The sequence below is a fragment of the Zonotrichia albicollis genome, chromosome 4, assembly GCF_047830755.1.
Source record: "Zonotrichia albicollis isolate bZonAlb1 chromosome 4, bZonAlb1.hap1, whole genome shotgun sequence".
Taxonomy (NCBI): Eukaryota; Metazoa; Chordata; class Aves; order Passeriformes; family Passerellidae; genus Zonotrichia; species Zonotrichia albicollis.
The window spans coordinates 51,183,507-51,205,964 of NC_133822.1; the positions used below are offsets into that span (position 1 = coordinate 51,183,507).

General features: G+C 40.9%; 1 protein-coding gene across 1 annotated transcript; it reads left to right on the plus strand.

Moving 5' to 3' along the window:
• Nucleotides 1-170: 170 nt before the first annotated feature.
• On the plus strand, nt 171-20,499 carry GNS (glucosamine (N-acetyl)-6-sulfatase). Its single transcript, XM_074539792.1, has 14 exons — nt 171-521; nt 1,041-1,100; nt 1,753-1,959; nt 2,997-3,062; nt 3,471-3,569; nt 5,807-5,974; nt 9,433-9,515; nt 10,862-10,980; nt 11,596-11,699; nt 12,042-12,143; nt 13,342-13,449; nt 14,122-14,232; nt 15,989-16,149; nt 16,935-20,499. The coding sequence occupies exons 1-14, from the start codon at nt 186-188 to the stop codon at nt 17,008-17,010; spliced, it is 1,800 nt and encodes a 599-aa protein (XP_074395893.1). The 5' UTR covers nt 171-185; the 3' UTR covers nt 17,011-20,499.
• The last annotated feature ends 1,959 nt before the right edge of the window (nt 20,500-22,458 follow it).

Genomic DNA, 22,458 nt, shown 5'->3' on the forward strand with positions numbered 1-22,458 from the left:
GTCACCAGCGCAGTAAAGAAATTCTTCCTCATGTTCAGGTGGAACTTCCTGTGCATCAGTCTCCGCCCGTTGCCTCTTGCCCTATGGCTTGGCTGAGATGACCATTCCCCTGCCCAGAAGGGCTGCCCGTATCCTGCCGCCACGCCTCCCGCGGGTGTTTCCCCAGCCCTCGGCGGCGCAGCGCGATGCTCACGCTCGGGAAGCGCCTCGGCACGGGGGCGGGGCTTGGGGCGGGGCTGCGGCTGCCGCCCGGGCCACGTGACCCCGCCCCCCGAGCTCCCGGGTCATATGCCGGGGGCGGGGCGGGCCCGCGCGCTGCTGCTGCTCCGGCTCCGCGGCCGCTCCGCGCCTGTGGCGGCCCCGACCCGCCCGGCCCCGCCATGTCCCCCGCCGCGCTGCTCCGGGCGCTGCCGCTGGCCGCGCTGCTGCTGCTCGGCCCGGCGCGGGCAGTCCGGCAGGCGCGGAGGCCCAACGTGGTGCTTATCCTCACCGATGACCAGGACGTCTGCCTGGGCGGCATGGTAACCCTGCGGCGGGGGGCGCGGGGCTGGCGGCTGTGTGGCGAGGGGGGCTCGCCGGTCGCCCGGGTCGCGTACCTGGCTGTCGGACGGCGAGACCGAGCTCGGCGGGCGCGGTGTGGGCGAGGGTCGTTCGGGGTCGCGCTGGGCCCAGCCCGGAGCCGGGCAGGGGCTCGCTGCGGCCTCGGGCCGAGCAGCCCCGCGGAAGGAGCGTCGCGGTGGGGCTGGCACGGGTGGGACGAGCCGCTCTGCGGGGCCGCGGGGCTCGGGGGGCCGGGGCCTCCCTGGAACAGCCGCTGCAGATAGGTATTCCCGTAAACACCCCACACTTGGGCCCGCTTGTGCAATCGCTGTGGCCGCGCCAGGCCCTAGCGAGAAGGAAAGGGCACTCTTAGTGTCTTGACGGGGTTGTTCCCAAAACCTGTAGTGTTGGGCCTTTATCTAGGCAGCCTGCTTCAAGTCCTTGGCTTCACCTGGCATCCTTGCATTTTTAGCTGATACCTTCTTGGTCTTTCCTTTCAGACCCCCCTAAAGAAGACTAACGCTCTTATTGCCCAGATGGGAATAACCTTCGTAAATGCAGTAAGTGTTTGCATGAACGCTCTGAACTTCTGAGGTGTGTGCGTTTATGTATTTTGTATCATAGGTCATCTGAGATCTCAAAAAATGCTATCAGCTTTATGAAACCTGTAGATATGGATGTGAGGTTTTTAAAACTCAATTGCTACCTACTTTTAGGTCTCAAAGGAATATAACTTAAGGGGATGTTCAAAATCTGTAGTTTCACTTTCTGAAAGCACTTGTGCTCACTTCCTTAATCTGTAAAGTAAAACTGCGTGGTCTGAATATTAAAAGACACTGCTCAAAGCTTTCATCAGCTTCGTGCACAATGAAAAGTCACTTCACTCTTTTCATATTCTAGTGTACCTCCATGGCTAAAATAACGGAGTGAGTCAACGATCAGTATTTTAGTGGGTTCTTGCCTAAAAGAACACCATGTCCAGTCTAGTGGTGAGAAGTTGAAGGGCATGTGCTACAGAGGCCTGAAATTGGTTTCATGTGCAGTTTTTTACTAGTGAAAATACTGAAGATATAATTCTGGGTGTCCAGGAAGAAGTAGGTTTGACTGTTTAATGTATTAATCAACCTGTTAGCTGATATTTAAAAACTGTAAATTTTGGCATAAAATTGTTTTACTATCCAAGTCATAAATCTCCTCATTCTGTTTTTCCAGTATGTCCCCAGTGCACTTTGCTGTCCCAGTCGAGCTAGCATTTTAACAGGAAAATATCCACATAACCATCATGTCGTCAATAACACTCTGGAAGGGAACTGTAGCAGCAAGTTGTGGCAGAAGATTCAAGAACCATACACCTTCCCAGCACTGCTCAAAGCTATGTGTGGTTATCAAACATTCTTTGCTGGAAAGTACTTAAATGAGGTATTTGGGTTGGTTTTTTTTGCGGTTTGTTGTAAGAGTCAAGTGCTCACTGAGGCAAACGTTCACTTGTATGTGTGTGCTTTAGGTTTTTTGTCTTTTTAACTAGGATATAGTTTCTAGGAGTTCATAGTAAGATGTAAAATTCAGCACTGAAAGCTGTAAGGCTGTGTGTTCCTCTTGTGTGATGGATTTGGATTAGGAGCTGTATGAGCTACAGGGTTTTTAACAGCATGTTTGCTTTGCATCTCATGCTGGAAAACGGTGGTATAATAAAGCAATGGAACATGAATCTTCATAATAAAGCAATGGAACATGAATCTTCACAGCACACACGGATTTGTGTCTGCTGATGTTCCTGAGGCAGCAAGGGGAAGGGAAACTCAGCTGGCTTCCTCTGAGCATCCCTTGACTCAGCAGAGTCTCTCATGCCTGCAGTTAGGGGAGCCATGTAGATTGGAGAGGGCTGCCCTGAGAAAACCCCTTGTGTTGCTCTAAGGCACCCTCTGTTTTGAGTTTGGCACTGACTCAGCAGCCACTTTCCCTATTTTGCTATCTTAAAGGCTAGTTGTTGTAGATTATTTGGCACTGAAGTGACATTACTTGAAGTTCCTACCCCTCTTGGGGGAGGATGAAGGAGGCTGTTGGTCTGTGTGGAATCCTCTTTAGTATCTTGTGAACTGTTATCACAAAGCCTGCAAGTGTCTTGTCACATGGATGTTTGGATCACTGCTCATTATTTGATAAGTACACTATGTTCTCCAGGATCTCTGCATGTTCTCACATGCAGAAGGGAGCAGGGAGTAAGATTTAAATTTTACTGATGATTGCTAAGTTTTCAGTTACTGTCTAGTTATTGAACCCTGGTTTTTTTAATAGGCCCTCCATGTGTTTTTAGATGCGTATATATGTGGTTTTCCAGATTCTGAAATTGAATTTGGCTTGACATGGTGTTGAATAAAGCACATGAATATGAAACATAATGTCTAGCTTTGATTCATCATAATTGAAACTGTGAGTCATGTTCTCTCTTTTTTCAGTATGGAGCAGAAGATGCAGGGGGAGTAGGTCATGTCCCTCCTGGATGGAGTTTTTGGTATGCTTTGGTATGTGACTTTTTCTTTTTTTTTTTAACAACTTCATTTTGGTTGCTTTATAATCCAACTCATGTTCTATCTTTGCTAGTCATGAAAGAGCAGGAAAAGAACATCTAATGATTTAATGAAAATTTTCTTTCCCTTTTTCCTTAATTGTACATTTGATCTGTGGCTTTTACAAGGGGTACTCCTATTGAGTGCCTGGAGAAAAGAAAGCCATTTGTAAAGCCAGAGCAGTGTGAGATAGCCCTAAAACCAGTTTTGTTGATGGAGACCACTTCTGAGAATTTTTGCAGTATCCTTATGGCAGATGCTCATAATCTATTTGACAAATGCTTGGGGGCAATCAATTTGGGTTATTTCAAGTAATCAACATACATGTTGCTTTGAATAAGTATCTCTGTCACTTTTTCACAGGAGAAAAATTCAAAGTACTACAACTATACTCTCTCAGTAAATGGCAAAGCACGAAGGCATGGCGAGAACTACAGTGTAGATTATCTGACAGATGTACTGGTAAGAAATTTTGTACTGTGTGGTACAGAAACTGCTTATGACCAGATAATGCCTCATGCTGGGGACTTGGGAAAGCCTGAGATAATTTATTAGGCTGTATTAATTTACAAATGGACAGTTGTACTGTTGTGAGGGTGCGTGGCATTTATCAGCAAAGCAAGACCAAGTGTATTTGAAAATGACAGGCTTATGTTTGAGCTGTGCAGAGGAAAGGGGTTCCAGCCATTTGCTGGCCAGTAGCGTCACTGAGGAGTTAATACTGACTGCTGTGCTGCAGGAGAAACAGGTAGGCAGAGATTTAAATTACTTTATGCAAGGATATGTTTCATTATAATATGCAACTTCTGTAACAGATTAACTGGGCCAGGATTTCAGTAGGAAGCATGTAAAAATAAACTTCACACCTTGTTTTGTTTCTTAGGTATTATGATGTGTTAGTATCTTGTAGTCTCCAACTCCATCAGTCTGATAACTTGTAAATATTAAAGCTTAATCAGTCCTTCTTAGTATATGAGGGCAATGTGTGGCTGATCAGGGGAGGTTTTAGCCTCTTTGTCTGCATAAAATAAAGACAGGTAACAAAGATGTCAGATCCTTTAAGGAAGGATGGAAGAGTTACTTTAGCTCTCTTAAGGCCCTGTTTAGCAAGGGGCTGGGGGGAGGGGGGATTGTCCCCCGTCTGCCAAGCAGGAGTCATAATTTGATGTGCTATTACTGTGCATAGTAAAACTCACTAAAGCTCTTCTCTAGAAATGTCTCCTCCTCCAGTCTTGTAGTGTTTCATTGGCATCCTGAGGACTTTAATTCCACTGGGGGCTCAGATATAGACAGCTGCTTACCAGCAACAGCACTGATTGATGTTTCTTAGGGTTCTGAACAGCTGTCTGATTAAATTTAGATTTACATTGTCTAAAGCTAGATTGGAATTGATAAGCCAGAAGTGAGACTATCCTATTACAGGCATTGTACTGGGTTTTTTTGATCCTTCAGCAGCTCGTAAGCATTTTGTCCAACAGGTCATTGTTGCATAAACTGCTTATTTGTGGTATGTTACCTATTGATACAGCAGTGTATCACAATTTTCAGTGTGTTACTTTCTTCCTGTAGTTACCAAACATGTAACCAGCATTCCAAAAACAATGTTCAATTCATTTGCTGGGCAGTGCATAGGAATAAATTGCTTATGCAAAGTTCCTGTGTTGCGTGATGTGATGCTCAAGCTTTCTTGTATAAGGGCACCTGGGTATTTGAGTCTGGTATTAAGCATCCAAACACCTGAATCTTTTTACTGCACTTCTCACATGTTGCAGTTTAAGCTCCTAATGAAATCAAAGTTTGCCACGCTATGAGTTTCTGAATGGTTCTTATCCTTTCTTGACTCTGCTGACGTATAACTGAAGTTGAGCCCTTGTTGCTTAGATGCTAAATTTAGAAGGAAGGAAGAGGGGAATTCCTGGTGTATTGTTTTTTTCCTAGAGAAAGAAAAGGATATCCAAAGTGGGGTGTACTAATCAGGCAGAAAAAAAATGTTGCAAGATTTGAATACTGAATAACTCATCTACAAGTAATACCTTTAAAGCTGTATTTTTAAAGGCTGACCTGGGGAAGTGAAAATGGAACTTGCTCCTTGAAATTGTGTATAGGCTGAAACAAAAATGAAAGTGCAGTGGTGTGAGTGCATTTTGGCACTGTTCTTCACCAGACCTCCTGTTTTTAACCCTTGTAATCTTGCAGCTTGCTGTAGAATGAGCACAGGCTATAAACAGTGGGGCTGAATTTTTTCAGAACTATTGCTATTTCTCAAGAAAGCTGAAGCTCTTAAACTGGGATCTCTCAGATGGGAGATGGCATCCTAAAGTCTCAGATTTGGACTGTGTTGAAGAAAGCTGTGATTTTACTTGATTAAACCAGAGTATAGGTGGATTTTGTTGTACTTGGAATAGGCCCAAACTTCTGATGAGCTTTCCAGGTCTAATTCATGCAAGGGTCTGAAGTAGAAAGTCTTTTGAAGATGTGAGAAAAATGATTTGTTTAACATGAGCCACTTGGGGTTATTTTTTTATGAACTGTTGTTCTAGACAGTTGTAAGTGAGCAAGCAGTAAGTTTTTGAAGTAGTTTAAATGTTTGCAGTATTACCGAGCTCTAAATAAGTTATGAATGTCTAGTTTGGATTTGTCAAATAGTTGCTCTTTTCCTTTGAGGCATGACTTTTCTTCTCAAACAACACTGTTCACAGGCCAACATGTCGTTGGACTTCTTGGAGTACAAATCTAATTTTGAGCCCTTCTTTATGATGATTGCAACCCCAGCACCGCACTCCCCTTGGACACCTGCTCCACAGTATACAAAGAGCTTTCAGAATGTCAGTGCACCAAGAAACAGCAATTTTAATATTCATGGCAAGGTAAGCTAACTAGCAAGAACCTGTGTGGGTTATTGTAGTTTGTGAGAGCAGAAGGCATGTTAGATTAGAATAGGCTTGCATGTTAGATTAGAATAGGCAAGTACTATGACTACTTACTGGTTGTTCAGTCATGTTAAATCGGTGTGTGTCAGGGTCAGATAAGTTTGTTGTGACTTTGAGATATTTGCACGCTAATGTCTTGTAAAAAAACAACATAGTGGCAAAAGTGATATGGTAGTACAATGGAATTATGATTGATAAAGACAAAAAGTGAATTCTGTGTCCCGTTTCTAGACTCTTTTGAAGCTCTTAAAAATTGATTAGGATTGCTCTTGGTATATTCAGGGGCAGGCATAGGTCATGTGCTACTCAAAGGCTTGGGTGAAAAATGGCAAGAGCCCTTTCTTCCTTCACACATCTGCTTGTGGATGGGGGTAGTCCATTCCTTGAGCTCATGGCAAAGCTTCCCCAAGGTGGAAGCATGTCAGGTTAATCAGGACTCTGGAATCATGAACCATAGGGCCCAGGGTTAGTGAGCTTTGAAAACTTGTTTGCTAAAATAACCTAGTGTTACAAATTCAGACATCCTTGTGACAGGGCAGTACCTTCTACTGCTGGCAGATATGGCCAGATGTGGTCTAGTTCAGACTAATCTGCAGCTTACTCTGCCAGTGTGTGAACTTCTCAAGCAGTTAATTTGGTGAAAACTTACAGAAGTTTTGTGTTTTTGATTCAAGTAATTTAAAATATAGAACACATTCCTGTTCAGTGTTTATTTGTTTAGCTTCAAGATTTGCTTCTTATCTTAAGACTGAGCTAATGTTGCCTAAATGCCTGTCAGGAGCCCAGTCATACCTCAGGTCACTGTGACTCCTGTAGTACAGAATGAGACTTGTTTTTAGCTGAGGACTCTAGCTTGCAAAATCACTCATCAGTATGATAGAAAAACATGAATGAAAGGACAGAAAAGGGCTGCAGGCAGTAACAAATATTTTAGCCCAATCTTTTTAAGTTTCAAACTAGAGAGTGGGAATCAGATTGAGGTTTTTTTCTTCCATAAAGGGATTCCAGATTTTGTCTTAAGACTCCATTACTGTAATAAAGTGCTTTTAAAATAGTGATTTAGAAATAACTTGACCAGTGAAGTCAGCAGCTAGCAAAATAGGCACTGTGGAGTTCCCTTTTGTGATGTAAAAGCTCTGCCTGTGTCTGGTATAACACAGAACAAAGTGCTGGACTTAATGTTTGGCAGTTGGTATCTGTGGATGCAGCAGTTTTACTGGAGGAACAGACTAGCATTACCTTCCTTCCTAGACACAGCTCATGTGTGTTTCTGCAGCTGGCAGTGTTGTGGCCTTGAAGCCTAAATCTTCTTGCAACTTCAGTGTTTTCTAGAGCTGTACAGTTTTCTAGGGCAAGCATGATTCCTACAGTAGCAGTTAATATGGAAATAGGCTCAGACCCTCTCTGATGTTGTAATGCTTGCTTGACAGTGTTGGATTAGTCTTGACTCCTAAAGAAATGTTGCCCCACTTCCTTGTACTGGATGTGGGCAAGAGCTACTAAGAGGAACCATTTAGGCAGAGTCTCAGCATGGAAAATAGGAATTAATCTCTTGTATGTCACTGGTCAGAGTCTGAGTTTAACTTCTGCTTTGGATCCTCAGCTAGAAATGGTAAGAAATGATCAGCAGCTTGGATTCCCAAGCAGAATTATTAATAGACCAGATGAGTTTTATCTAAGCTGTTCTAAAAGAGAAGTTGTTTAAGATGTGTTGGGTATCTCTCTTGCAGGCCTTGCTTTTCCTGCAGCAAAGTACAGTTGTGTTCTGATTCTTGCAACACACTGTATATTGTCTCAGTCTCCTAAAATTTCTCCAAGAATGGAGCTTAGGGAGGCAGCAGGATTGGTGGATTGCTTTGTATATAAGTGCTGAAAGAGACATGACAGGGAAGCAGATTTGAGAACTCTGAGTGAGTGTGGAGTTTATTGAAATCCACAAAGGTGTGGAGTGTTGTGTGAAGATTTTGAAGCTTCAGAGAAAGGTAAGAAGAATAAAATACTCAAAGAGGAGGATTCTGCTGCACTAGGTTGCTTATCCTGCCTGAGTTACCTGTGTGGTTGTGCTTTGTGAAGCTCCTCTCCTAAGCATAGCCCCTGTGAAGGAAGCTGGTGCACTGGTGATGTTGCCAGCTCCTTTGTTCTCTGAAGGACTTCTGCTTAGCTGAAGGTAGGATTTGTGCTGTATTTCCTTACCTTTTCCTCTCTCAGCTGAGCTCAGCTGTGTCTCTCCAGGGAATTGTTTTACAACTCCTATAAAAGAAACAGCTGAATGCAGCAGAATAAAGTAAACTGGATACAGTATTAAGTCTCCATGCCAAAAATCTTTCCTTCAGTAGTCAAGAGCAGAAAACAGGGAACTTATGTGAGTCACTTTGTTGTGAGTCCCTAAAGCCTGAGCCCTTCAGTCATTTGCTTGTGACAGGAGGGAAATTGCATAACAAGAGGCTCTACACAGAGGAGTGACCACCTAAATACAGCCTTAAGCTGAGGGTGATGAGTGGGTCATCTCTGACCTACTAAATGAAAAATGTAAAGCTGCCCTGACATGACTGTTCTCTTTGTTCTGATCCCCACTAATACTAACTTTCAGGTTGTTCACAACAGACCTTCACCTGTATTTGTACAGCAGGTGACCCAGCTCAGACTGGTCCTTCAGTGTGGAAGTATCACTTTTTATATGAATTACTTCATCTCCATTACTTTGGGGGTGTATGTGAGGAAAGAAAGGAGCAGTTTCTAAAAGTTTGGAATGCATCTAGAAGAATCCATGATGCTGCAGCTAAAGAAATGCTCTTGTTTTGGATTCAAAATCTAAATAAAATAATAATGTTCTGTTCCATTCAGTAGTTACCAGCCCTGATTTCTTAGACTGCCAAGGATCTGATAGTGGCACTGTTAGATATTTGAACTCACCTGTTTATAACTTAGGTAATTCTAATTGCTTTGGGTGCAGGAGCTTTTGCCCAGCTTGTTACCTGTTGAGATGCTCACCAATTTTAGTCCCAAAAGTACCTCACTTCTAACAACCAAGTCCAATCTTACAGTGATGCTCAATGCTTCATATTGTTTTCCTCAGATCTGTCTTACATGATCACACTTTTACCTCTGAGAGAGCCTTCCCTAGATCCTTCCACAGTTTTCTTCCCTGAACTGCTTTGAAAAGATCCACATTTGTTTTCTTCACATCAAGGGCTAAGCATAATGGAGCTGTACTGTATCTTAATCTTGAAACTTAGTTTTTACATGAACCAACAGGGAAAACCAAAGTCAGGTCAGTTTGATAGCATTGCCTGACTTTTTCAGAGGAATTGTTTTTGTAATTGCCCTAAGAAAGGCTTAAAACCTGATACTTCTCCCATACTCTAATCTTTGTTGTTTTATTTGGTTTTTTTAAGAACAAGCACTGGTTAATTCGACAAGCAAAGACTCCAATGAGCAACTCTTCAATACAGTTTCTTGATGATGCTTACAGAAAGCGGTAAGAATTTTTCTTACCTGTTGCTTAAGGTTTCTAATCAGAATTTATAAGGTGTGGATTTTTAAAAAAAGTTGTAGTAAGTCTGACAATTGATATCAGATTACCTCTAATAACAGTTAATATCAGATTACCCCAATAGTTCTCTGGCACTTGTCTCAGAAGACCTCATGACTTTGTTTACATTTTGCAAATAAACTTTGGCTTCAGAAATACCGTGTTCACAAATGCTGCCACTATTTGTCACAAAAAAGACCAATTGCACCTGATCTCTCTATTGCTTTTCTTTCAGTCCACCACAGGGTTTTATTTAAAAATGGCCTTACCTTCTACTTCACTTAATTCCAGTTTCTTGCATGGTTGATCTGTCAGCTAATCTGATTTATTAATCTTGTCTCTCAGTCTGTATGTGGGAATGCCTGACTGGCCAGGTGAGGTGCTAGATTCATTTTATGAAGGGGATGTGGTGAATAATGTGCAGACATGACTTGTTCCCTTTTTTAATAAAGAGCAAGGGTATTTGTTTGCACCACAGATGCTTTCTTTAAATGTTTTGAAGCAAACATTACCTAAAGTGTTGATCTTCGTTTTGAGCTGTTACCAGGCATTATCTTGTGACTTTGGAGATGGAAATCCAAGATTTTTCAGACTTTGGCTTTACAAAGCATGAAGGTGAAAATTATGCATCAGCATTTTAAGCTGAGAAACAGCAGAATCCAAGATTTGAATAGCTGTACTTGATTCAGCCTGATACTAGTCTGTAGAGAGTGGTGGAAGCAATCACTTTTCTTAGCAGCAAATCCCATGACAAAGAAAAGAACTTGTAGAAGTTGAAGGCTTTAGATACACTGAAATAATGGACCCTAACATTACATGAGTAATACAAAACAGCTGGTACAGTTTTCAAGCAGAAAGGATCCCATAAAGACAAGTAAATTCGTGGTTGGTTTTCATTTTAATATTAAACTATATTAAATAAATAAATATTCAACTAAAATATAAAGAACTAATAACAATTGACCTTGCAGAAGATAACTGACTTTGTCACTATGTTGCTTCAAGGTTGGTCTTCACTGTGTCCAGATAAGGAGTAATCAGCATTTTGATGTCTTTCACAGACACTACAGAAATCAACAAGAACTGAGGACAAACATTGTATTTCTATCTTTAATTGCAGCCTTTAAAATAGTGTAGTAGTCTATGATGTTTGTTTTCAGAATTTGTAAACAAAATAATTCACTTACAGTGCATATGCTGCTGACTGGAAGCAGGATATAAGTGTCCTACTTGCAGTCAGGGTTATTCCAAATTATTCACACTCAAATGTGAAGTACTTTGTTTCTGTATAGGTGGCAAACTCTGCTGTCAGTAGATGACCTGGTAGAGAAACTCGTGAAGAAATTGGAAGTGAATGGAGAGTTAGACAACACATACATCATTTACACATCAGACAATGGCTACCACACTGGTAAGATTTTCACTGCTTACTGCTTATTTGTAGAGGAATTGCATAACCCTTCACCCTCATGACCACTCCAGAAAATGGGAACAGCAGCTGTGGAAAGCTATAGATGTCAGAAGTACTGATTCAAATTGCGAAACAATCTGAGGTTGCAGTGTGGGGTGCTTGGGATTTTGTTATTTTCCGGGGCTTTTTTGGTTGTGGATTTCAGCATTAATTTTTACCAGTGTATCCTGGTATGCATAAAATTAGGACAGAAATAAAGGAAGGGTCTCTGTGTTCTGTAGGAAGAGTTGGTATAAGAGGGTTATCCAGTAAAAATGTCAAAGACTTGTCTGTATCATGTTGTACAACTAAAAGTGCAGTATCTAAGCTGTTAAGCTTTGTAAGATATGGCTTATACTTTGAAGTTATCTCTGCTGTCCTCCAATTTGTTAATATAGTTAGGTTAACAACCTCTCTTCTTTAAAAATGGGCTGGTGGTAATAATGTGCCCATAACAGAGGGGATGGAACTAGATGATCTTTGTAAGGTCTCTTCCAACCCAAACCACACTATGGTAACACAAGGCTGATAATGTAAACAAGAAGCCATTTAACTTTTCCATCTTGTCTTGTTTAGGCCAGTTTTCCTTGCCAATAGACAAACGGCAGCTCTATGAGTTTGATATCAAAGTTCCATTGCTTGTTCGAGGACCAGGGATAAAACCAAATCAGACAAACAAGGTAAGAAAAAAGCAAAATCCCAGTAGAGATTTATTTTTAATGTTGTTTCACAGTTACCACTTTAGCTGCTGATTTTTTGCCCTGCATACATATGTATCCATAACATGAAGTACACAGAGTGGAAGAAAGTGCAAAGGCCTCCTCACAAAACAGCTGTCTGTTCCTGCTTGAATCAAATAAAGCCATTGAAGGCCACAAAAGCAAATTAATTTTGAACTCACTTTCCAAATTCCCTGCCACTGCTTTTCAATGTTACAGGGTTCATTAACCCATAAAAATGAAATTAGGTAGTGTTTAAGATAGGTTCTGAACTTCTGAAGTTAAGTTCTTCTCATCCTGCAGATGCTTGTTGCAAATATCGATTTGGGTCCCACTATTCTGGATATTGCGGGATATGACTTGAATAAGACCCAGATGGATGGGATGTCACTGTTGCCACTGTTGGTAAGTAGGGACAGGGGTAGTAACCTGTAGTTCTTGCAGGGGTAATTCTTCAAAGCTACTGTTACTTCCTTTGATAGATTAGGTTGTCTCATAACCCAGATTCTTCCTTTGATGTTGTTTTCAAGTGGGATGCTCATAGCTGAGTAAAAAAAGTAGGTATGTTTCAATGCAGATATGTTTTCATAAGTGCTACAACTTTGTGGTCATATTCTAATAGAAAGTTGTGTCATCCTTTGGATAATTCTCACATTTGTAATAATTCCTGTTTTGAAGCCTGTGTTTTGTTTCCATCTTGCATTCTCCTTCCCCTTTTCCTTAGCTTTTCTCAGCATAGGAATAGGAGAAAAACAGACTGTTCTCATTAAATCTTTGGTTTGACTCCATTTTCAGTAGAACTGGTGTTTCCTGCCAAACTCTAGAAGAGTGCATGTGGTTTTATAAAGTAAACTTGACCTTTCTAATAGGTGAGCAGAAGCCTATTTAAATAAAGCTGCTTGCAGGTGATCTGTTTAGTTTTAATTAAATTTAGTCTATAAATTGAAGGCAGCTTACTTGGAAAGTAAGCTTGGAAAGATCATCCAGACTTCAAATGGTGCTTTGCTCTTTAAACCTTGTATCCAAACCTTAAGCTGTTCTTTAGACAGAAGCAGGTAAAAGGCACCTGTTCTAAACTCTGGTGGAATCAAATTTGAAACTCATTGTTTTGCTGCATATGCCTTGCTGTATATTAACTGTAAACTTTCATCTTCCTCTGTCTTTTAAAATGCAGCTACAAATAGACTAGCTTAAAACCTAGTTGTTTCTTAAAGCTGTTTCTTTTTTTGCTTGGTTGGTTTTTTGCCAAGGGTATCTTTTTTCCATCTGTTGTGGTAATGTGATACAAATCAAAGGGAAACAGCCTTGTGGCAGGGATCTTGTCTGTAGGATAGCAGTATTTGGTCATGTGGCTCCTCCTTGGTATTACTGCATGATCTTTACAAATTGAAGACAGTATTTTAAACCCTCACAGGAAGGTGTACTAATATTTTTGGTTTAATCCCTGTCTTTCAGTTACACAAGACCTTCTAACCTAAAGCTAATTATTTAAGGGTGATACTGCCTAGTGTAAGCAGTGGGCAGTGTTAGTGTTATTCCAAGCATGGAGAATTTTTTCTATTTCACATTACAGTAGATACTAAGTTGTGCTAACCTCTTGTAGAGAGGAGACAAAAATGTCACGTGGAGATCAGACTTCTTGGTGGAGTACCAAGGAGAAGGATACAATGGCAGTGATCCTACCTGTCCTGGCCTGGGACCTGGAGTCACAGTAAGTAAGACAAGATCTGTTAATATTAGGGACTAGCTGCTGAATTAAACCTGTTTGTGTGGGCTAACCTGGTTCTGCATGGAAGCTCCCAGTGTGTTGGTAAGTAGGAGCCAGCTCTGTAGCTCCCATGCAGCATTTCACAATTGGAAGGAGATGTCCAGCCATGTGGAACTGGCACGTTCATATGACCAGAGAGATCACAAAAACCTTTTCAGTGGGAATCTATGGAGCCTCAGGGCTGGAGACTGATGCATGAAGGTGTGGGCTTAAGTCAAGTGTGCGACAATGACATAATGTTCTTTCTAAACTTTCAGTAACTTGCACAATTGCACAATTCTTGTTTGTGATTATTATTTAAGTCACTAGTTACTCTAAATTGAAGCAGTTTGCTTTGCTTTACTAAAGTAAAGCATCTCATTGGTGCTGTCTTCAGTAGTGTGTTGTGCTGTTCTCTTCTGTGTACGTACATTTGTTTCCCTGACAAAATGCACTTAGTCATGGTGAGTTTAATAACAACACTGAGTTTTTGCTTAAAATCCCCATTGGAAATTTGCATGTGTTAAATTAAGATCTGGGTGTTCATCTGTTAGCTGCAGTTAGCATGAGTTGGTACAGACTCTAGGAAAAGTTCATCTTCTGCCCTGAAGTTTTTGTTTGCTGCTTGCCTCACAGCACTGCTTCCCAGACTGTGTGTGTGAGGATTCCTATAACAACACGTATGCCTGTGTGAGGACCCTGTCAGCTGCCTGGGACCTGCAGTACTGTGAGTTTGATGACCGGGAGGTAAGTCTGTCTGACGAGCAGATGTCAGCTGTGCACAGCCTGCGTCTGTCTGCACTCTTATCAGCTCTCAAGGCTGACTGCCATTGCTTGCAGGATAAACACTCAAGCACTTATCTCCTATTGTGAATGTTTGACCAAAACTGTAGTTGAACTGCAGGGTTTTGGGAAGAAGGGGAAAAAAGGGGTGTGGGAGGGGAGTGAGGCCTAAACTATGATATCTTCGTAGCAGTCTCTTTTAAGCAACAAATATTTTCTGATACCATAAACACAGCAGAGGTACAGTGTTCAACTCTTTTACTTGGAAAGACCTGAAATTCCAGGTTAATAATTTCTTACATATTATTTCCTTGTCTGGCAAAAACAGTGGTGAAGTTACAACTGTGGGAAAGATCTCTGACCTTATCTCGAGTAGTTTGGGTATAAGTGACACAACGTCCCCCCTGCAGAGGCTGCTCAGGTTTCTCTGTGGGAGCACATGCTGTATGTACAAAAGGTGGTGTGTCACGGGGCTGATCTTGAGTTGTGCGTGTTTGCACAAGCTGCTCCAACAGGCGTGTGGGGCTTGAGGCAGCTGAGTCACAGATCTAACAAACTGTGCTGGCAGCAGCTGTGCAGGCACTGCATGAGCAGCAGGTATGCCCAGTAACATGTACCACACAACATGTTGTATGCTAGTCTACAATGAGCAGCTTAAGCCAGGGGAGGAAATCCCACAAGATGTTTTTGCAGTTAATGTCAAAACTGTACAGGAAACCAAAATATCAATTAGCAGACCCTGGACTTCAGTTTTCCCCTTTCTGACAAATGATGATCAAGTTAAACAAGTCTCGTGGATTTCTTTGTAAAAGTAGTCTCCAAAGTTGACTCAGTAATACTCTTCATGTCACTTTGGGATTTTTCTACTAAGAGTGTATGGCTGTGGCATTTTTGGGTCACTCTGCATACCTGAGCTAGGTGGAATAACACCAACAGTATGGGAAAGGTGCAACAATGTGGCTTCTATAACCTTGCTGTGAACCTTGTAAGAAAAAGGCCAAAGTCTGTCCGATATGTCTTTGTCAGAGTTAGACACAACTCAGCCAGTTTTTATCAGTATCATCTGCAGTCAGGCCTCCTACTCTAGCACAGACAAAGCCACAGCTAAATTCTTGAGATACTGTTGACCAGTATTTGTCCCACAGAAGTGTCTAGAGATTTAATGTACCAAAAAACAAGTCTGCCCTAAAATCCTCCAGACAAAACTCAAAGTACATGCACACAGAATAAGCTTTTTCTGTTTGAGGCTGTAGCATTCTTGTATTCAGCTGTTTTGTACATGAAGAAGTTAAGACACTTGTCTGGGTATGATAGCTCTAAGTAGCTAATGAGTATAGAATGTTGATGTGGTGGTCATGAAATAAAGTTGTTTTGACATCCATTAGTGAAAAGACTGCCAGCTTAGGCAAGGCCTCTTACTGTAGTCTTACAGTCATAAGAAAATGTTGGAAAAGAATCTGCTGTGGCAGGTGAGTACTTCAGAATCTGCTGTGGCAGGTGAGTACTTCCAACAAAACTGTGCTACAGCAAAACTTTGCTTGCACACTGTCCTGTCTTTGACTAGGCAGCTGCATGGCTGAACACAGTTTATGTGTGGGGCTGCTGCAGCAGAGTTCAGACTAACATCTGAGACTGTGCTGCCATAAAGCATTCTTCCCAAATAATATGACTGTTAATTAGCATTCAGGACTTAATACAGTGCAGGAACTTTCTTCTACAGGTGTTTGTGGAAGTGTATAACTTGACTGCAGATCCACACCAGATCAATAACATTGCTAAAACAATTGATCAAGAAATTCTAGAGAAGATGAACTATCGACTAATGATGCTGCAGTCCTGCTCAGGAGCAACCTGCCGCACACCAGGTGTCTTTGATCCAGGGTAAGCACTGTAACACTTCATTGCTGTAACACTTTGAAATATAACTATGTAGTTTTTAAATTCAGCCTTTATAGGGGTTTTTTGTGATGTACATACTGGCTTTTTAATAGAGATTTTTTTTGATGCTGCTATTTTTTAATGGTTAATCTGTATTTTAACTTACCATGTATAACTTTGATGATTTGATACTAGTACTTTAATGTTGTCAGACATTGTTGACTTAGCACAACTGTACACTTCAGCTATTTTGAATAGTCAAGAGACTGACCTCAGGTTTGTCTGCAAACCAGGAAAAGTTCTGCTTGTTTCTGTAGGGAGATATTTTCCAAGTACTAGCTCTGATTGTTCCTGGAGATGCTGTATGCAGGAATGTTTCCTGCAGGACCTGACCTATCTGTATTACCTGTTGGAAGTAAATAGCATTTGTGCCTCAAAACTCAGTCACTGATCATTTGCACCAAAGCTTTTTAAAGCAGTCTTTAAAATGTCCTTATAGTGTCCTTAAAGTGCTGCATAAGTTTGTCATTTGGGACAGCAAAGCTTTCTGTTAGAATGTAGCTCCTGAATGCTTGATGCCATACATGCCCCTATGCTGCCCGTACATTGTAGCTAGGATTTATTTCCTTGGAGACTCGGCTTTTGGTTGCATGTTGTTACAGTTTATCTGTTGTAATAGTGCTGCTGCTCCCACAGCCTTGCAGCAGAGCTCTTCCAGCACCAAGGCCTGTGGAAGTGCTGGTCCCTGCAAGCCCAGCAGCTGACACCGACTCTGTTCCTCTCTGCAGGTACAGGTTTGACCCACGGCTCATGTTCAGCAATCACGGCCTGCGGGCTCGGAGGTTTTCTGCACAGTTCTTGTAAAACCCTGAAGGGCCTCTTGCAATGGGCTCCCACAAACCAGTTCCTCCAGTGACTGCAGCAGGTCTGTCTCTGTTAACTTTCGCTGATTACAGCTGGAAGACTTCTAATGGGCTTTTCAAACCCTGTTTGGAAGGAAACCCCTTGTCTTTAGCTGGTTGCCTTGTGCAATATATATATTTTACAGCTGAACTCTAACTGTAAATTGTTAGATACAGCTAATCTGTCTTGCTCAGATCGTTGATTACCACCTTTGTCTTTCAATTACCTTTTCATATCACAGGCACAGAGGTGAACCTATGTCTATGAATCTGAACAGTTTATTTTGTTCTAAAAAATAAGTAAATGTGTATTTGAGGCAGGTTAGATAGGCTGGTGCTATTGCACAGTAATGCTCACCCATATTCAGTGTCATAGACCTTGTTAAAATCTGTGCTTAATTATAGGTTTCCTGTATTGAGCTCCAGGCTGTTAAGGACAATAGCAACCTAGCCCAAAAGAGAGTAGGAGGGCATTAGTCAAAAGTGTAGGATCTGAGTAGCAAGTGTCTTGTACAGAATTAAAATCCATCTACTAAATAGTCTCTTTCAATGAGACCACTTCGAGATGAGACCAATGAATTTTGTAGGACAGCTTTGGTAGCTTGCAAATAAGAATGTAATTTCAGTCTCCTGGTTTTAAATGCTAGGCTGGGTTACTGTGTACTACTGAAAAACCTTTTAGGGTTTTAGACTGACTTCCTAGTGAGTTAAGAGACTGTTGATACTAACAAGAATTCAAGTAAGTGTGCCTGTGCTTTGAGTTAACTCTTCAGTCTGTTTTAATACACAAACAGAAGTAATACTAAAATAAACAAAATCCAACAACCAGGGTACCACAGTAGAGGTGATCTGTTTCTAACCTCCAAATGTCTTGAATTGTCTAACTTCTTATGTTGATTAGATTCTTGAAGGTAAATTATTTTGAAAGCAACTAGGTAAAAATAAATCATAGAATCATTGCTCACTAGACATTAGGCTAAGAGCTATTTTAGGCAGTTTAAATGCTTCATAGAGTGTTGCTTTTTGATTGAGACCTAACTACTTGGAACCTTCAAAAAGTGGCCTTCACACCAAAGGTCTGCATGGCAGAAGTCACTTGGTTTCCCTCCAAAAGGGTGATGTCTTTTCAGCCTTCTGATTAGGCTTATCTGAAATGCAGCCATCATGTGCACCCAATTTTCTTCCGAAATCTTGGAAAAACACATAAACTTGCATTACCATGTAACTTCTGTATAGATTCACTGGCAAAACACCATCTGGAAACACTGAATTATGGATCTTCTGTAAGACAAGTTGTGTTGCTTGTGGGCAAATCAACTCTGCTTTCAGGCATGATAATCATTCCCTTATCAAACAAACTGTAGTAAAACTACTTAGTGTTCAGTTATTTCACACCTCTTTCCCCTGTAGAGAGCATGATTATTTTAAATAATCATTAAGTAGGCAACAAAGTATGACTCAAAACTGTGAAGATGCATACCCCAGTGTGCAGATCCACCAACTGGATACAAGCAATGCTACAATAAAATAAGTTGAATTTTCTTGGCTTTTAGTTCTGAGGCACAGAAGTACTTAGTGTAGCTTAGAATTGCCAACTTCTGTGGTGGTCTACAGGTTTGATTTTTACAGAACTTTTGTTTCAAATCTCTCAGAAGTGACCAAATATTTGGAAGAAAAAAAAGCTTGAAAGGTAATGTTTCAGCTGAGGCATCTGTATAAATGCAGAGGGTTTTGGATAGTCACTCCTTACATGCTTTCAAAAACTCAGGACTTTTTTTTCTCTCAACTACAACTGTAGCTTTATCCTGCGTTTTGTTTCGCAAGCTTTAGTATTGGCCATCAGTTTCCTTTATCCACTGTTTTGTCTCTAGAAACCAAACCAAAGCTGTTTTCATGCTCCCAAGGGTTTTCTTACTGAGCTCATGTAGGTAGTGTTTTGCTTGGAGAATTCTAGCAATTCAGACCTGTTCTTTGTTTAAACTTCATTTTGGTAGCTCTGTGGAGGCCAGTGTGAAATACATGGGCTGCTGCACATTAAACCCTCATCAGTCCTATCAAATCTGGGTCCTACATCAAGTTTCTGCTTAAGTTTCAGTGCAAGTAATGTGCATTTTGTTGCTCCTTATTAGAAAAAAAACTTTTTTATGAGTACAGAAATGTAACTCTAATACAGTCTTTTCTTAAAGTGATTTTAAGCCCTAACAAGGACATGTTCTTTTGAATTATTTTTTGCCTAATTAGTAATATGGAAGCTGACAGAATTGATGCAGATTATTCAGTATGAGTGACCAGATGTTTTACCCAAATTAATACTCTTGCTGTCTGCACATACCTGTAAAGCATTTAATTGCAAGGCTTAGTAGTTTAACACACTCACTGTCAGAGAACCACACTATACCTGAATTCTGGCCTAGGTAGTAAATGTTCTGGTAAACTGAAATTCAGAATTAAATTAATCAGTCCTTATGTAGTGGGTTAGGAGAATATTTGATTCACTCCCACTTCTGATAAAGTCTTGAAAATTGTTAAGCATGTAGTTAAAGGAAGAACAGGAACCAAGAGCTGCCTGCCTTCCATTGCTTTTAGAACAGTTTATCACTTGTGTCTGTTGCCATAAAGCAGTTAATTCTGAGTATTTTTACAGCCACAAATGAACAGTGTTAATTCTTATCCTTGATAATTAAAAAAACCACTATGAAGGATCTTTGACTCTTATCCAGATCTAATTCCCAACTAAGTTATTTGGAAACTAAATGGTCTTTCTGGATATTCCCTTTCATGTGTTATTTGACCATGGCTGCATCTATACCTGGTCATGGAAGGCATTCATGTTAAACATACAGAGTTTTAAATAAAGGGCCTTACTGGTACAGAGTTGAGATTAAATAAAATGTGATCATGTTTTTTACTTTTTCAAAAAATCATTATTATCAAAAGCAGAGCTGTGGTTATTTTTTTTAATGATCTGATCTGGTAAAGTAGATACTATACAGGGAGAAATACAGTTAATAACTTCCTTATGCTGCCATAAATCAAACCAACATTCATTATCATCACTTCAGCATAAGCGAATACAGCCAGAACCTGCTTACCCAGCGTGGGCCCAGAAAACTGGGCTTCTTCATTCTGGGGAATGAAGCTGTAGCAGGAACATGTACATGGCAACACACACCCAAAGCAGGTATAATACCTTTGCAATCAAGTTAAATTTGAGACTTATTCATCAAGCTGATTACAGTATATGAACATAATGAAACAGCTGTCATTATTGTGATTCAATTAAAATGAATTATCTTTGTATGTCTCTCTGTATGTGAGCATACTTTGCTGTAGCATGTTGTGAGTATATTTCTGCTGTTTTGAACATCTGTTTAGAAAGTGCCCTTCCAGAGGACCCTGTTCACTGCTGCACTTTTGAAGAAAGAAAAAATAAACTGCCTATCAAACTTCCTATCTTTGTTACTGAGCTTGAGTCAAACTTTCCTACAGGAATAAGCTGTGTCATGTGTGTAATGGCTGAATTCCTATTTTATAAGCCCTTAAAAGCCTCTGCTTTACTGCCTCCTGCCTATAATGGGCTACTTCATATGGCCACAGGGAATCTTAGTAGTGTGTAGCAGGACAGCACCTGACTACTTTACACCAGGAAGACATCCTGAGGTGAGGGAACAAAGTGAAATAGAACCTGTACTTGCTTGCATTTCCTTGGAAACTGGTGTAGTTGAAGAGATGGAAAACAGAGAGCACAATGGAGAAACTGCTGTTCATAATTAAGAGTAATATGTTCTGCCCCAGGAAAGAGGAAGAGTGAAATCCCATGTGAGGCTTTTTCCAAAATGGGAACTGTGACCAGCAGTAAGATACATGCTACTTCTTCACCTCACTCCCTGTTACAGAGCTGAGTTTGTTGGATGATTCTGCTTAAAAATACTACATACATTTCCTGAACTGTTGAAAGTGGTGACTTGGTACACCTATAACCTGTTTAAGTCTGAGACTTTCACAAGCTGTTAAAACATGTATTTCTGCATTTTATTTGTATTTCTGCTTAACCACGTGGTATCAGTTTCACTTCTCCTTCAGCAGGGAGGTAGCAGTATTCCATTAAGCAGACAAAAATATTTAATGGCTGCCTGCACATTGCTTGCTTTCTTTTGATGTTCCAGCTTATGAAAACTATATAGTTTACTGTAACACCACAAGAAAGGGCAGCTCTGTATTAGACATTCCCATCGCTGACAGCCCAAGTGACACTACCATCAGTCATGGAAGCTTGCCACATCTTCTTGTCATTAATTTCTAAGAACAAGCCACATTTGTGAAGAAAATTGCTGTTACAAGGCTGAAGGAAATCACCTGTTTTAGAAAAAGAAATACACAGCCTTAATATTTCATTCAAGGGATGGAGCAAGGGCATTCCATGATTAGAAAGAAAGGGCAGTGCTAATCTATTCCTTTCCAGATGTTGCTGTAGTCAGATTCAGCTGTCAGGATTTTGATAATATCTACTAGCCTGTGTTTAGAGCTGTGGTCCAGTAATTGCTCACAAATCTCAGAGTAATCTGCTTTCTCAAGGTGTTGAAGTTGTTTGAACTTACTCCAGCTGCCGAAATCCGCCCATTTTCTAAAAACAGGAATAAGAGGGACTTGATAAAACTCAACTGAATCACCCACTTCCTCATTTTTCCTGTGCAAGTTCTAGGGAACAGCCAGCTGCATGACTCTTGCTTGGCAAGAATGACTTTGTAGATTCCTGTGGGTTGAGCAAAGGCATCAAGGACGAGACTAAAGATTCATGGGGATATTCTCATGCTGTTGATGAGAATCAGTGGAAGCACCAGCTACCTTGGTCCTGAGTCTTCTGTCAGGACAGAAGTTAGCTTCTGTTATCAGCTAACTAACATGGGCAGTAGATGAAAGGAAAATATTACAGTAACTGATCCAAACCAAGAACATAGAGCTCTTCTCTTACAACATGAAAATCCTAAACAAAAAACCCATGTGTTGTGGTTTTGCTTAGCTGTGGTGTTTTAAAATAATACCAAAAACATGTAAGTCTGACATTACAGGGCTAGCAACGGTTTTTACCGGATACCTGCTTAGTCACTTTTCTCCTCTGCTTTTGAAGTGTTCAAATTACCAAGGCAAAAACCTCACAAAAGTATTTCAGGTCTTTTGAAATGGTATAGTAACTTCAAAAGCTTCTCTGCCGCGTATTAAAGAAAAAAACACCAGCAGCAATTAAGTCCCACCTTCAAAAGGAGTGTCCTCCTGCCTTTTGGCTGCTCCAGGCTCTGAAGCAGCATAATGCACATGACCTATCCTAGACCTACTGTTCAACACACTTGTAGTGTTAAGTCTGTTAACTTCCTTGAAATCTTCCTCTGATACATCTTTTATTTACACAGAT

Excerpts from the sequence above, each read along its gene's own strand:
- GNS (XM_074539792.1), top strand. The coding sequence starts at position 186 with ATGCTCACGCTCGGGAAGCGCCTCGGCACGGGGGCGGGGCTTGGGGCG. Across the intron at positions 10,981-11,595 it reads AGACAATGGCTACCACACTG|GCCAGTTTTCCTTGCCAATA; the intron begins GTAAGATTTTCA and ends TGTCTTGTTTAG. Across the intron at positions 14,233-15,988 it reads GTGAGTTTGATGACCGGGAG|GTGTTTGTGGAAGTGTATAA; the intron begins GTAAGTCTGTCT and ends TTTCTTCTACAG.